Source organism: Gallus gallus, chromosome 11, assembly GCF_016699485.2.
Source record: "Gallus gallus isolate bGalGal1 chromosome 11, bGalGal1.mat.broiler.GRCg7b, whole genome shotgun sequence".
NCBI classification, from domain to species: domain Eukaryota; kingdom Metazoa; phylum Chordata; class Aves; order Galliformes; family Phasianidae; genus Gallus; species Gallus gallus.
In genome coordinates, this window is record NC_052542.1 from 6,643,749 (window position 1) to 6,656,575 (window position 12,827).

General features: G+C 39.7%; 1 protein-coding gene across 9 annotated transcripts in view; it reads right to left on the bottom strand.

Moving 5' to 3' along the window:
* LOC107054281 overlaps positions 1-12,827 on the bottom strand; it is a 125,738-nt gene that overhangs the window by 85,162 nt on the left and 27,749 nt on the right. For 3 of the 9 annotated variants that reach the window (XR_005862974.2, XR_005862970.2, XR_001468406.4), the window contains exon 4: positions 1-12,827. This exon is cut by the window's right edge and continues 1,721 nt beyond it. The exons of 2 other annotated variants lie outside the window; for them this stretch is intronic. Coding sequence is in view for 2 of the 7 variants with exons in the window: in XM_040707186.2 (XP_040563120.1) it covers positions 2,758-2,855; positions 7,451-7,542 (190 nt within the window). In the remaining 5 variants the exon portion in view is untranslated. 4 more of the 9 variants (XR_005862964.2, XR_005862962.2, XM_040707187.2 and 1 more) reach the window with 4 other exon arrangements.

The window sequence follows — 12,827 nt, forward strand, 5'->3', positions numbered from 1 at the left end:
GAACTTTCAGCTAATCTTTATTTGTAGACATTTCTATACAGTCTTAAAATAGCAGTAATTGGTGCAGTAAAAATAGATACAGCATGATCTCTGCTGCTACAGAAAGTAACTATACAGATAGATAGGTAATGTTAGGAATAAAAAGAATGAGATGTGATACAAAAATGCAAGTCATGCTTTTAGATAGAAGGTAGTTGGTTTCGCTACACTGGTTTCTAATGGCAATTTCTTCACAGGATGCTTCGGAAGTGATGGATTGAGGTGCACACATAATGACCTGTTCCAGTCAGAAACTGAGAGCCTCAGAAGGAGTTGCCAACCAGATCTATAGAATGAGACGTGAGTGTATACAAGAGCAGTGCTTGTACATTTTGCATTTCTGTCTTCCTGCCAAAACAAGTAAAAACAGTCAAGACTGTGCATTTTGGAGGATAAATTATCTGAGATTTTTCTTTAATTTATTACCAACAGAAATAGTGCTCACTTTATTTCTATTTTACAGGGAAACCCACATGATCTTTAAAAGACATAAATAAAATGAAGTCCACATAGGCTGTGGGTCTCTGCAACAGCTGTTCGTGTGACACTGTATCTTAACTGCATGTGTTTAATCTTTCTTTTTTCCTGAGCAGCTGTCTCAATCTATCAAAATATTTGTAAATGGATTCAGTTTCTGGTGAAATTTGCTTTCACTAGCACAACAGAGAGACAGGGAAGACTTATGCCCTGTGGGAAGGAAAAAAAAGCAAATCGTTTTCCATTCCAGGTTGAACAGATCAGTCCTAAGGCATCTGCCACGAAGCTTGTGTGAATCTAGTATTCTCACTTAACGGCTACCTCATTTCTTGGAGGTGGTGTTTCACTTCATCAGATAGATTTCTTTGCAACTGAACAAGCATAAGCAAAATGGTGGGTGATGGACAGTCGTCCATTTCAGTAGAGGAGAAATTCACCTTGAGAAGAGGGATATTTGGTGTCTTGTCCTGTTTTTACCCCTGGCTTGCAGTGTCCTTATCTTATTTTCCTTCTCTGTGTGATGGGTTAATGCTTCATTCCTGTATTTAGGAAGCCCTCTGTAGTCTGGGGGTGCCTGGGGGCTGCTGTGTGATAACTTGCTAGTAGAATGAAACAGGTAAGCTGGTAAAACTTCCTATCACTTCTCCAGTAAATTGCATATGCAGTAGCCTAGCCTCCTTATAATTGATCCTGAGAGTACAGGCAGGGGAGGAGAATCACCAAAGCTTCTTGGCCTTCCAAGTTCATCACTGCCTTTCTTGTGAGATAACAAAGATACCTGCATTAAACTCACCACATGGAAAGGAGTGATGTTAAGTCTTGATAAAATGGCAGTGAGGGAAGTTACCTTATTGGAAGGTGTCTCTGAACTGCTCTCTAGAGCTATCCTGGAGGAAATGAATTCACTAAAAGCACAAGACATGGGATCATTTTAGGAATGAAAGCATGCAGACATGTCAGCGTTGCCCACTAACATGCTCCTGCAGGCTTGCCTAACAACTTCTGCACCTGCAGTCTGACCAAAACTGTGCACCCAAAGTTGTAGAAATCCACATGCTTTGATTGCACCCTGAATGAAGTAAGCCTTACAGCTCAAATCAATATATTGAATCTTTCCTCTGCCTATAAAACAGAAAATCCATACATCAAGTCTATTTTTAAGCCCTGAACTATAACAACAAAAGTTAGTTTCATGTGTATGATAAAGCAAGGTGATCTCTGTGTGTGCAGTACTACCTGTGGTCTCACGGAAGGGCTTGCAGGGGGAGGAGATGGCTGGGTTAGTTGTATAACTCCACTATGTTTCAGCCTGGGCTGAAGCTGCTTTTAGGGTGACTGAAGCAAAGAATCATAATTTTACGCAGAGGCAGTACCAAGTGTTGACTGCACTGTATGTTTGTCATACTTTTCAAACTCATTCTTCATCCTAAATTAGGATACAGGTAAGCCACAACCTTGTTGCAGAGCAGAGCAGTAGGCAGCCACCCTATCTCGGCTGAGACTGTTGTGTCTGTGTCCCAGCTGGGACCACTGCTGCTCTTGGTGCACCCAGCTGTATCTTAAGGCAGGTGTTGGGGATGAAGTAAGAGCAGTACTTGCAGTCACGTTAATTTAGCTTTGACCACTGATGTCAGAGCCGTGTGCAGGGACTTCACTATAAATGAGTCAGACCACTCATTATTTCACTTATGGGTCCTTTGGCATTCCAAACCTTGTACTCTTTGGTTAAGTGGCCAGATGTCCTGAAGTTGTTGCGTACAGCTGGACAATTAACTATCTGCCACAGAGAAATGGCAGAGGCCTCCCTGCTTTATTAGGATAAAACCGTCAGTTTTATTGACTGGCTTTTTGCCTTGATCATATTTACAGTGTTACACTCGACCCATTTAATCTTTTCAGTAGCGAGCTGGATACTCTGTGAAAGCAGTTCTGATTTCCAGCCTGAAGAATAGGTAGCTGTTTAATAGAAACGGAGGAATAATTATTTTTCATATTAAAATGTGAATATGTGACAGTTCATTGTAACAGCTGACAGCTCGTTTTGCTGCAGGCAAAATACATCTTTGATAAAGTACATTGCCAAAATGCACACCACGCTATCAAATCACTGCTTTTGCTACCTGTGTACAAGACATGGTTTTAGGTGGTTGTACATAAAAGAATCCACTACAGATGCTAGAAACAGAAGTTAAATCAAACAGCAACGAAGCCAGGAAGATGTATCAGCCTGAATGGAATGAATCAAATAACTGATAAACGAGGGATCCCTATAGCCTGGCTGCCAGGCTGCTTCTCAGGCTGTGGTGTGGGGGACATCAGAAGGTCTTCTGTCAGAACAGCTGTGAGAGAAAGAAAATCCCTTTTAAGAAGAGCTGACACACATTCCTGCAAGTTGTGAGCAAAGTGTGCATGGGCATGAAGTCAGCAGTGTATATACGTATTTTAATGGGTTGCACATAAACTTTTTGTTGGCAGCTCAACAGAAGATGGTCTCGGGAAAATGAGATATTCCTTTGCTCCAAAGGTGCAATTCAAAACAGCGTTCTAGGAAATGCAGCCGCACTCCTGTGAATGTGCTGTCCTGCTCCACTACGTCTGCCTTCTCCCCGAGAAACTCAGCAGAGGTGCATTGGGGCTGCTCGACGGCCTCCCACTCAAGCGTTCACCTTAATGACTGCACTTACCCACACTCATTTTGGAGCCTTTTTCCTTCATTGCTTTTATTCCTTTCCACTAACGTAGAGAAAGTCGAGTTTCTAGACTGCCGTCCGGGAAAAGGTCACGTAAATACCTCTAACCCACAACAGCAGCAGGAGCTTCGCGGAGCGCTCTGCCGGCTCGCTCTGTGCGGCCCGGCCTTGGCTCCGGCTGCAGCTGCCGGCGCGGGGCAGCAGGTGGGGCTGGTGCTGCAGCAGCGACGCGGGCTGCGCTCTGGCAACGGGGCACAGGGAGGATGTACAGAACGCTCCCGCGGAGTCCTGCTCTCCGCTGCTGCAGTTCGTGTAGTTGAGGGAAAGGGAAATGGTAAATGTCAAGAACTTCCACTCAGAAATGTGAAAAACACCAGTCTTGTGGTCACAGCAGTATTTAGGGAGCTAAATTTCAGCAGGAGCCGGTCGTGGGATGGGAGCCTGGCTTTAATGTCCAGCCTGATCCCCTGGCTGAAAGAGATTTTGTGGAAGCAGTGCAAACATTTGCTTGCCGAAGTTATGAAAACCTCTTCAAAGCTTCAGAGCAAATGGTGATTTAAGCGCCTAACTGCCCTCTACCAGCTTGAAGTTTGATTTAGAGAGAGCTCTTTTTGTATGATTCATGAGAGAAAGCTCTACGTCCTTAGAATCTCACTGGCTGTGAGTCTTAGCAGGGCTGTAGCAGTATGCTGGAAGGCCCACAAATGTCTCCATGCTCCCCTACTTGAGAGAGTGCTGAAGAAGCATGAATGCATGCATGATGACAGTGCTACAGGGCAATTTAACTGAAATAGTTTCAGATGAGCAGACAGCTTTCAAAAGAAACAAGGTACTAGGATGTATTCGGGTACACACAAACTAAAGGGATGTTTAACAAACTGTTTTTTTTAATTATTATTATTTTTAGTTAGCAAACAAAAAGGCAGTATGCCAACAAACTAAATGGGAGAGTATTAATGTATGTAATATAGCATATCTCGGATTCTTTCTCCTGCACTGGGAATCCATCATGATCCAATTGTATCAGTCCGTTATCTCATTCTATCTATTAGGCTTGTGCAACCAAACCTTTAATTAATGTCAGCTGTTATACCTCAGCTGACTTCATCAAGCTGTGCCAACACGTACCAGCTGTACACATTGGCATCCCCCACCAGCCCTCCCAGCTCTTTGACCTTTCCTGGGAAAGACCTCCTTTGTTCAGCCAGTCTCTTGTCTTTAAGAGCTGAGTCTTTCTGTGGCTTAACATCCTCCTTGGTCTCATGAAGTCTGCACTGTTCTTAGCCCTGATGGTTACTTCCCAGTATTCAGCCTTCTGATGAATGATTTCTTCCTTATTATTTCTTATCGATATTGTTTTTTTGTGCTTAGGTACTTAAGCATCTCTCTCTAATTCAGTTCTCTTTAGGTGACCTAACAGGGATACCATTGTTTATAAATAAGCATTGTATCTAACTCTCTTATAGCATACAGCATGTGGCTGAAAAGGCTCATAGAAAAATCAGAGAAAATTCAAAATCATCATCTTGTTATTTTTCATTCTGGCTTGGATAAATACTTCTTTAGCAGCCACAAACTTCTTTAAATATATTAGACCTTACAAATGGGAGCATGATATGTATCTCTACTTCTTTGCATGTCAAAGGTGCTATATTTTTGAATATGAATAAACATTCTCATAATTCAGCTACTTAAGCATTGATGTTAGTCTGCCTCTCAGAAGAGCTTTGCTGCTGTTTGGACACCTCAGTGAGAAAACTACCAGTCCTTGAAAATGTGGATGAAAATAAGAGGCACTACTGCATTCTTCTTTGCTGACTTAAGGATGCCACAATGGTATTTACTCTTTCAAAAATTTTGAACTAAGTGGATTTGTAGTGGTTTCTATTTAAATGCCAATAGCTGCTGCTAAGTAAAAGAAAACACTGTAAACCAGTGTCTCTGGAGAACTGCATAGAATGAGTGTGTTAACTGTCTAAGCTGCTATGTATTAGCATGAATTTGTGGGTTAAATCATTATTTGTAATTTGAGATGTCCTGAAAACCTTCTGAAGAGAGACCAGAAAGAAGCGGCACAATTATTTTGTTTTGCCTAATGAGCCTGGAAAAGTGGAAGGTCACCTCCGAGTAGAATTTTTCAAGGATACCAGCATTTCTTTATCTATAGTGGGTGTCTGATAAAATGACTGGATCTCAAAATGTGTTTGCTTCACTAATTGAAGGTCGTATTAGCATGAATGGATATAACCTTAGTCAATGGCTACTCTTTCAATTCAGCATCAGTTTTCTTACAAAGCAGATGGATGTTTTTCGTAATATAGCCTCATCAAATCCAACACAGAACGGTAGATTCACGTCTACGAATAATCTTTCCCATTTTGAACAAGTAGAATGGACGACTTAAGGGAAATAAAATCCATATATATTAGGAACGATGTAATAATGTGTGTGTGCATGCATATGAAACATCGCACAACACTTTCTACAATGAGTTAAGGATTTGTTGATCTTAGGAGATAAAGAATCAATTGGATTATAATGTGGAGCTTCAGTGAAGGTTTCCAGGGTCTTAGAAATGAATGCTCTGTTTATGAATATGGAAAAGGTTTCCTTGTGGGATTCAGAAATGAGGTGACAGTGCAGCAGCTGGCCATCAGGCCTGTGTGACTTTTGGAACAAGGGTATATATCATCCATTGCTGCAAGCAGAAGTTAAAAATGTGGCTTATACAATCATTTGTGAGGTTGGCACTGGTGCAAAAGAACTGTTGAATTAATCCAGATACACAAGAAGTAAAAACTTACATTTTTTACACTATATTCCAGGCAGGAATTTATTCCTTTGAAGCTTCTGGTGCTGGTCAATGTTAGAATCAGGATCCTTGCCTCAATGATCCAATGCTCCTAACCATTTTAGTTTCTTATGAACATAATACTAGTACTTCCTAGGTACTTAAAGCTACCTACATTTATTTTAGTGTTGAGAAGTGCTCTGAGAAGGGGAATGACTCAGGTGCATAACAATTTTAGATTCTGTTTGAGTAGCAAGAGGTTAGGTGCATTTTTAGAGTATTTGGAAAGCAACATATTTTGAAATGAATCTTAGTTGATAAAACCATTATCCATAACCAAAATTCTCTGTAAATGTGTAAATGCTTTCCAGCATAATTATCTAGAATAGCTGTCTAGAAGTTACAGATAGCAGTCACCACAACGAGCAGTTACAAAGTGCGAAAATGAGTTTGTTTATAAAATAGCTCCAGCAGGCCCCTGGACTAAAATCACTTGATTTCATGTAGCTCTGTTTAGTCTTACTATGTCAGAGACACTCCCCTACCATTTGAAAGTTGTCTCCTTACTGATTTGGGACATAACAGAGGGTTAGATTAACGACAGCTGAGATAGCAGCATAATATGGGATCTTCGGAAGGGGATAAATTACAGCCTCCTTTCGGTGTCAGTGTGTGACGCTGGGAGACTCGTACACCACAAGCTGGGTTTCTTGCAAGGACTGTAAATATTCATCAGGGCAACTGGGATAACTAATTACAGTAGGTTTTTCTTCCCCTGTATTTGAATGAGAGGGAATTATAATTGTACGTATAGTTAAAATTTGTTCAGCAAAAACAATTTGTGGCTATACAGGAGAGTGCTGAGCAAGGAGATAACTGTGAAGAGATGCCTCTGTTTCTGAGTAATTGGGTAGCAGAATCCCAATGCAATTTGTTTGTTGTAGAATCTTCTTCACAAAACTCTTTGCTGAAATTTGTGGGTTCCTGAGATGAAACACCCTGTAAAATCAGCATAGGGTTTCCTGCAATTTAATTTTCTACCTATCAACGCAGTTCTTGATTACACCAAAAGTTTTCAAAAGATGCTGGAGTTTCCCTGCAGTAAAATTATCGCTTAAATCTTCATCCACTTCTTTGTGCACATAGCGCTGCTTCCTGTGGACAGAAGCAGACAACCTACACATGCTTTGTTCTCTCTCCACAGCCCTAACATATGCTCAGTGGCATTGTATAAACCAAGACATCGGTGCAAGCACTGGTTTCCCAAATACTGTCAGATCAGACAAATGGTTTACCATGCTCTGGTGACGTATTTCTCATTGTTGGTTTTTATTTTGTTTTGCTATTTTAATAATAGGTCAGAGGAAGAAAAGCCTCCTTACAATCAGAGTGTATGCCATGCATAAAACCTAATGTACAACTGCAAGGGGTCGCTGTATTCTGGATTACCTACCTGTCAGCTGTAGACAGTGCCTTTCACTCCAGAGCTGCAATGAGGGGAGAGATAGAAGGGTGCCTTTCTCTGCTCCCAAGTACTCTTCTACTCTGCAGTGCCATGATGAAATATTAATTACATTTATCAGAACAGGATTAAACGTGGAATGAATGATTAATTATTTGGCGCTGGGATAGATTAAAGTTCTGTCCAGGGTTTATGTATTCATTAATTACTTGTTAAATCAAAACCAGACTACTGTCTTTGGAGAAGCTGGAAAAAAATCAGCTGTGTTGTTGCAGTGGTTTGTACGATCAGTTTGTTATTTGGTGGTACATTCTGTAACTAAGTAATGGTCACAATAATAGATTATTCTACCTAAGCATGATAAAGAAATCTTTACATGTGTAGTGCATGGTTTATTTCCTTGCAGGTTTTACCCTTTTATTATCTGTCTTGTCTGATGCTTTGAAATGCTTGTTGTCATAGGATTTAGCATAACACATCCTTGATAAGTTTTTTGCTATCACAACAGAAGGGAATGACTGGAATAGATTTACTTCTGCCCTTCAGCAGCAAGGAAACTCACTACCAAGAGAGCAGATGAGCATAAGCCTTCCCTGCCAGATGGTTACCTGCCCAGTGCCTCCACCAGCATGTTCAAACCACACCAGCTTCATCTGCGTTCTTTACCTGGGTATGATGGTAGGTAGGCCATATTTATGATCATTCCTGAAAGAGCATTTCTGAGCTGAAGAGATTTTTGAAGAACTCTGTGAAGACTCCACTTTGTATTAATAGTACTGTACATGCAGAGATTGTGCTTTGTGGTATTTTCACTGATTTTTTTATTAGGAAGATGCCAGGACTTACTAATTACTGTCCTTTCTTGAATCTGTTGGCACTTTATATATACAGTGTCACAGACTGAAGGCTATCAAGTCAGATAAGTTCTGTCCTGTTCTGCCTGCCTTAATGCCTTTGTTGTTGTTGTTATTATTATTATTATTATTATTATTATTATTATTATTATTTTACTGCTGGTCATGTTATTCTTCATCACTGCTTATCATCTTATATAACAGCTGTATTGCTCTGGCTGGCAGAATAGAGGGCCTCATGTTCCTATGTGCCATTTATCTCTGCTGATATTTTGTGAGTGATGAAAGCCACCATAAATGTGTATTTGTTTTCTTTGTATGATGAATCCCTGCTTCTCCACAAAAGTCTTGTGCTCATGGTGTTCACTATTTAACAAAGTGAGTCAGGATACAGTTAACAGCTGTGTGACTGACTGCTTGCTAGAGTAGATAAGTAAATACTGATCCTTCAATTTTCTACTTTCTCTGCCCTGATATTCTTATACTGCAATCTCCTGGCGCTTCTAGGAACATTATTGATGAGGGAACACTTCAATTCCTTTCAAAAGCAGTGCATATAATTGAGAGTACAGAATCAAGAGCTGTGGGTTTTTAGAGTTTATAAAAAGTGTAGGGATTGATTAAAAACAGATTCTGTTCAGGTCTATGTGGATGTTGCAAAATAAAGAGAAAAATCACAGAGTTGCTGAGAATCCCAGGTACTTCTAGAAATGAAAAATAGAGAAGAAGGTCAAAATGGATGAACGTAGTTGAAAAGATTAACCTCCCTCAGACACCCCAGCCCACCCACCAGAGAACACAGCCGTTTTGGGCTTTGCAAGGACCACATGCAGCAACTGCAGTGAGCCTGTTCTCCTTTCAGGCAAGCCCTGAAATTCCAGGGCTTGATGAACAGTATTATGAATGTAGCTCTACTGAGAGACAGTAAAGAACACGTCTCACTGAAGATGTGGAATAGCACACTGAATCAACAAATAGGCTTCTGACTAACTGGAAGCAGTGGGGCAGATTCTCATTTGTTGCTCACTTAAATAAATCCATGAGTATCAAGAATGAAGTTGTGTTTCCCAGTGGTACTGCTTCATGAAAGGGTATTCTATATCCCAAGCGTTGGGGACATTTTGGGGGAATGTACCTTTTTCGCAAAGCATTTTCCAAGTTCTGGTGGCTCCAGGATTTGTGAGAGCTCATATTTATGAGTCAGTTCTCACTGCTGGCCATCATAAATTAAAAAAATATCACAACATCAGTTTTTGTTTCCTGGACCAACTGTGTTGTATTGGTCTAAGTAATAACATTCTTTATTCTTAAGCTAAGAGCATTTTGTTTATGTATTCTCTCCGCAAGGGAAAATATACTTCTGCTATCGCTGCAAAGCACAAGGGACAGTTAAATCTAATAAGTTAATCTAGACTCCTAGAAACAAAATTAAATTTTCAAATAAAGGCAAACTGACAGCTAAGGCATAAATCTTTTATTTAAAGTAGAAAATAAGCCCATTCAAATGCAATCAGAGAAGACAGATGTAGGTAAAAACAAGTAGAGATAGGATATATGGTGCATAAATTTGCTGTGTCTGTATGATAGATCAAACAGAGTGACCTTAAAAATGTTCCTAAAACATCAGCTAAAATATGAAATTTGCATATATTTAAATACTGCTTGTTAATGGAAGATGGACTAGAAAGGATGTTAACACTGAAAGTAAAATACAGCACAGGTGTAAAGTGTGCAACAGAAAGGTCACATTAGCCATCAAAGTGCCTGAAATGTAAATATTTACTAGCTTGGAGCTGGCAGCAGGTTCTATAAATAAGAAATATTACTTTCCACTGTTTAATATATCTTCTCTGGTAAAATATTTATCTGAAAAAAAATCTTGATTCAGCAACATTTATAATTAACTAAATGTTTAACATCATACATCCTCTTAGATCCAAATTACCTTAATGGGACTACTCAGAGGTAAGAGAGGCACACCTCTCTGAAAGATGTTATCAAGATCACAGATAAGGTTACTATGAAATTTTGCCTGCCTTTGGATTGGTGAAAGGAGGTGTTTATACTCAGATTTCTCAAGTATTTTTCTTTCCTTCTGGGTGTAAATCCACAGTAGATTGTTGGGTTTTCTTAGGTGTGGTATCAGATTGCTCCTTGGAAGGTGGCATCTATAGCCTATTCAGGAGAGAGAACATAACTTGCTGCCTGAGGTTTCTTGATTCCTGCTCTTTCATTCTCTCCTGGATACCTATTCCTCTGTCACCCCATCATCACAGCAGGACATAAGCCATGCTGCTTCCCAGTATAGGATGTGTTTTGATCCAGTCCTCACAGGTGTTTGCTGAAAGAATCTGTCTGTTTTGATCATATTCTCAGAATGGGAATATCTCCAACTATGTAGGCAACAGCACGGGTGCCTCTCATTCAGCTCTGGTCTCCTTATAGAGTTTGAGACTGTCTGGTCCATCTGGTCGTCCCTAGAAGTACATCATAATTATCTCCTGGTTCTTAGTAAATCTGGGTTTTCTAGAGATTTCCACTGTAATTGGATCAGTCATTAATGTAGCCCAGATTTCTCATAGTATTCTGCTGAGATTACATCTGTTCCAATACCGTGACCCAGTTAGAGCCCAATATCTTTGTGAATATGAAAAAGAAAATTGGCTAGTAGAATGTTGCATGTATTTTGACATATCAATGCAGTTGAAGAAATGCAGTTAATTCTGATAGTATCATCTAGCCTCAGAGAATAGTGTGTGGATGTGCAAATGACTCTAGCTCTCTAAATGTGGACGTAGTTACCAATAGGTGTAGGGGGATGTATCCTTTCAATTTGCCTGTTTGATGTTTTGTTCTGTTGTTTTGTTAGCTTGTTAATGCTCTTTTCTGTGGGCTTTGTGAAAAATTTACTTGTAAAGTGATAGAATTCTGAAAGATCTTTTTTGTATTCACTTCTATGAAGAGTGTAAGTTCTTTCGGTCATTGATTAGTGACAAATGCCATCTATGGAGAAATTCTCTTAATCTTTGGGATGTCTCTTTTGAAGGTCACTTCCATTTATTAAAAGATTGCAACTGTACACTTGAATATTTCATGAATTGTCGGTATTGTTTCTGGCTTTTGCAATACTTCTCTATAGGAAAAAAAAAAAAAACCACAAAGGTCAGATAACAGATTTTTAAAAAGTTATCCAGAAAGCTACATACTGACCTAATAATATGTTGACATAGGTCAAATTGGATTGTTTCTGTCACATCTGTATTGCATAACACCAGATAAATTGAGGCGTGAGTTGATGTATATGGTGCAATATAGGAATACGGCTTTCACACTGACAGTCAGCTACTTGTGGTTGGTAGAGTTGTGTGTGTAGACCTCTGAGAACATCTACAAACACATAAGGTGAAAATACAAAAATAAACAATAGCAAATAGCCAGAGGGGCTTGCAATGAATTTGTCTAGAGAAGATTAAGCACTTGATTCCCTTGAATGTGTGGCGTGCTACAGGTCTGGAGTCACTTTTCTTTGCTCTCAATTGCTGAGGAGTGTCATGGTCTGAAGAAGGTGGAATTTGGTGCATAATAAAAAACATAAATCTCTCACTGTTCCTTGCTGAGAGCTCCTCCTGCACAAGGCAGGGGTCTGTCATTCAATAGCAAAGTTCCTAGACTCAGTCTTCACTGATGGTCTGTGTTTAGCTGTGTTAGGTTTGCAGTCTCACCCTGCGGGGAATAGAATGTTGAAGAGAAGGTCCTTCACACTGAGGGATTACTAAATCCAGGTCATCTACAAAAGATTTGGTCTGCAATAGAGACTTTTCTATATTTTGTTATAATAAAACATGCCTTGGCAGGAGACGTTTTAGAAATACTATTTTTAAGAACACAACATTAGAGTAAAATACTAAATTTGCCCTGTACTCCCACCACTCTGGAAGTTGAACTCTGCTGCCAGGAGTCTATAAACTTCATTCACATGCTTTTTTCTTTAAACACTGACTTGGAACATACGGCTGCTTTTTAGGCTGGTTGGAGTTATACAATCATTAGAACTTGCTTATTTGGGGCAATGAGGCTCCTTTGTTTGCAGAAGGCCTGATCAAAAAAAGATGAGCTGTTCCAGCATGGTCTTTCTATAGATTAGCCACAGTAGAGTACATGTATAGGAGCAGCCAAAATACATGTAGACAATTAGCTTTTCTACCAGAGACTAGTTTTGTTAACATTCCCTTGATTTGACAGCTGGAATAGATGAATGTCATTGCTGACCTTTTCAATTTTACAGCTTCTTCACTTTCATAATTCTAACTCCTGCAGCTGCAGCATGGAAATGAACTTTAATAATGTTCCCCAAACTCTTGAAAATGCATTAGTTACAGTTAAATTTTGTAATACTCTAAACAATAAGGATCTTTTATATCACTGCTTCTTAAACTACGAAGTAATTATTAGCAATTAAAAGAGCTGGACATTTCCCGACTGCTTTCATGGAGCAGATCTGAACAATCAGACAT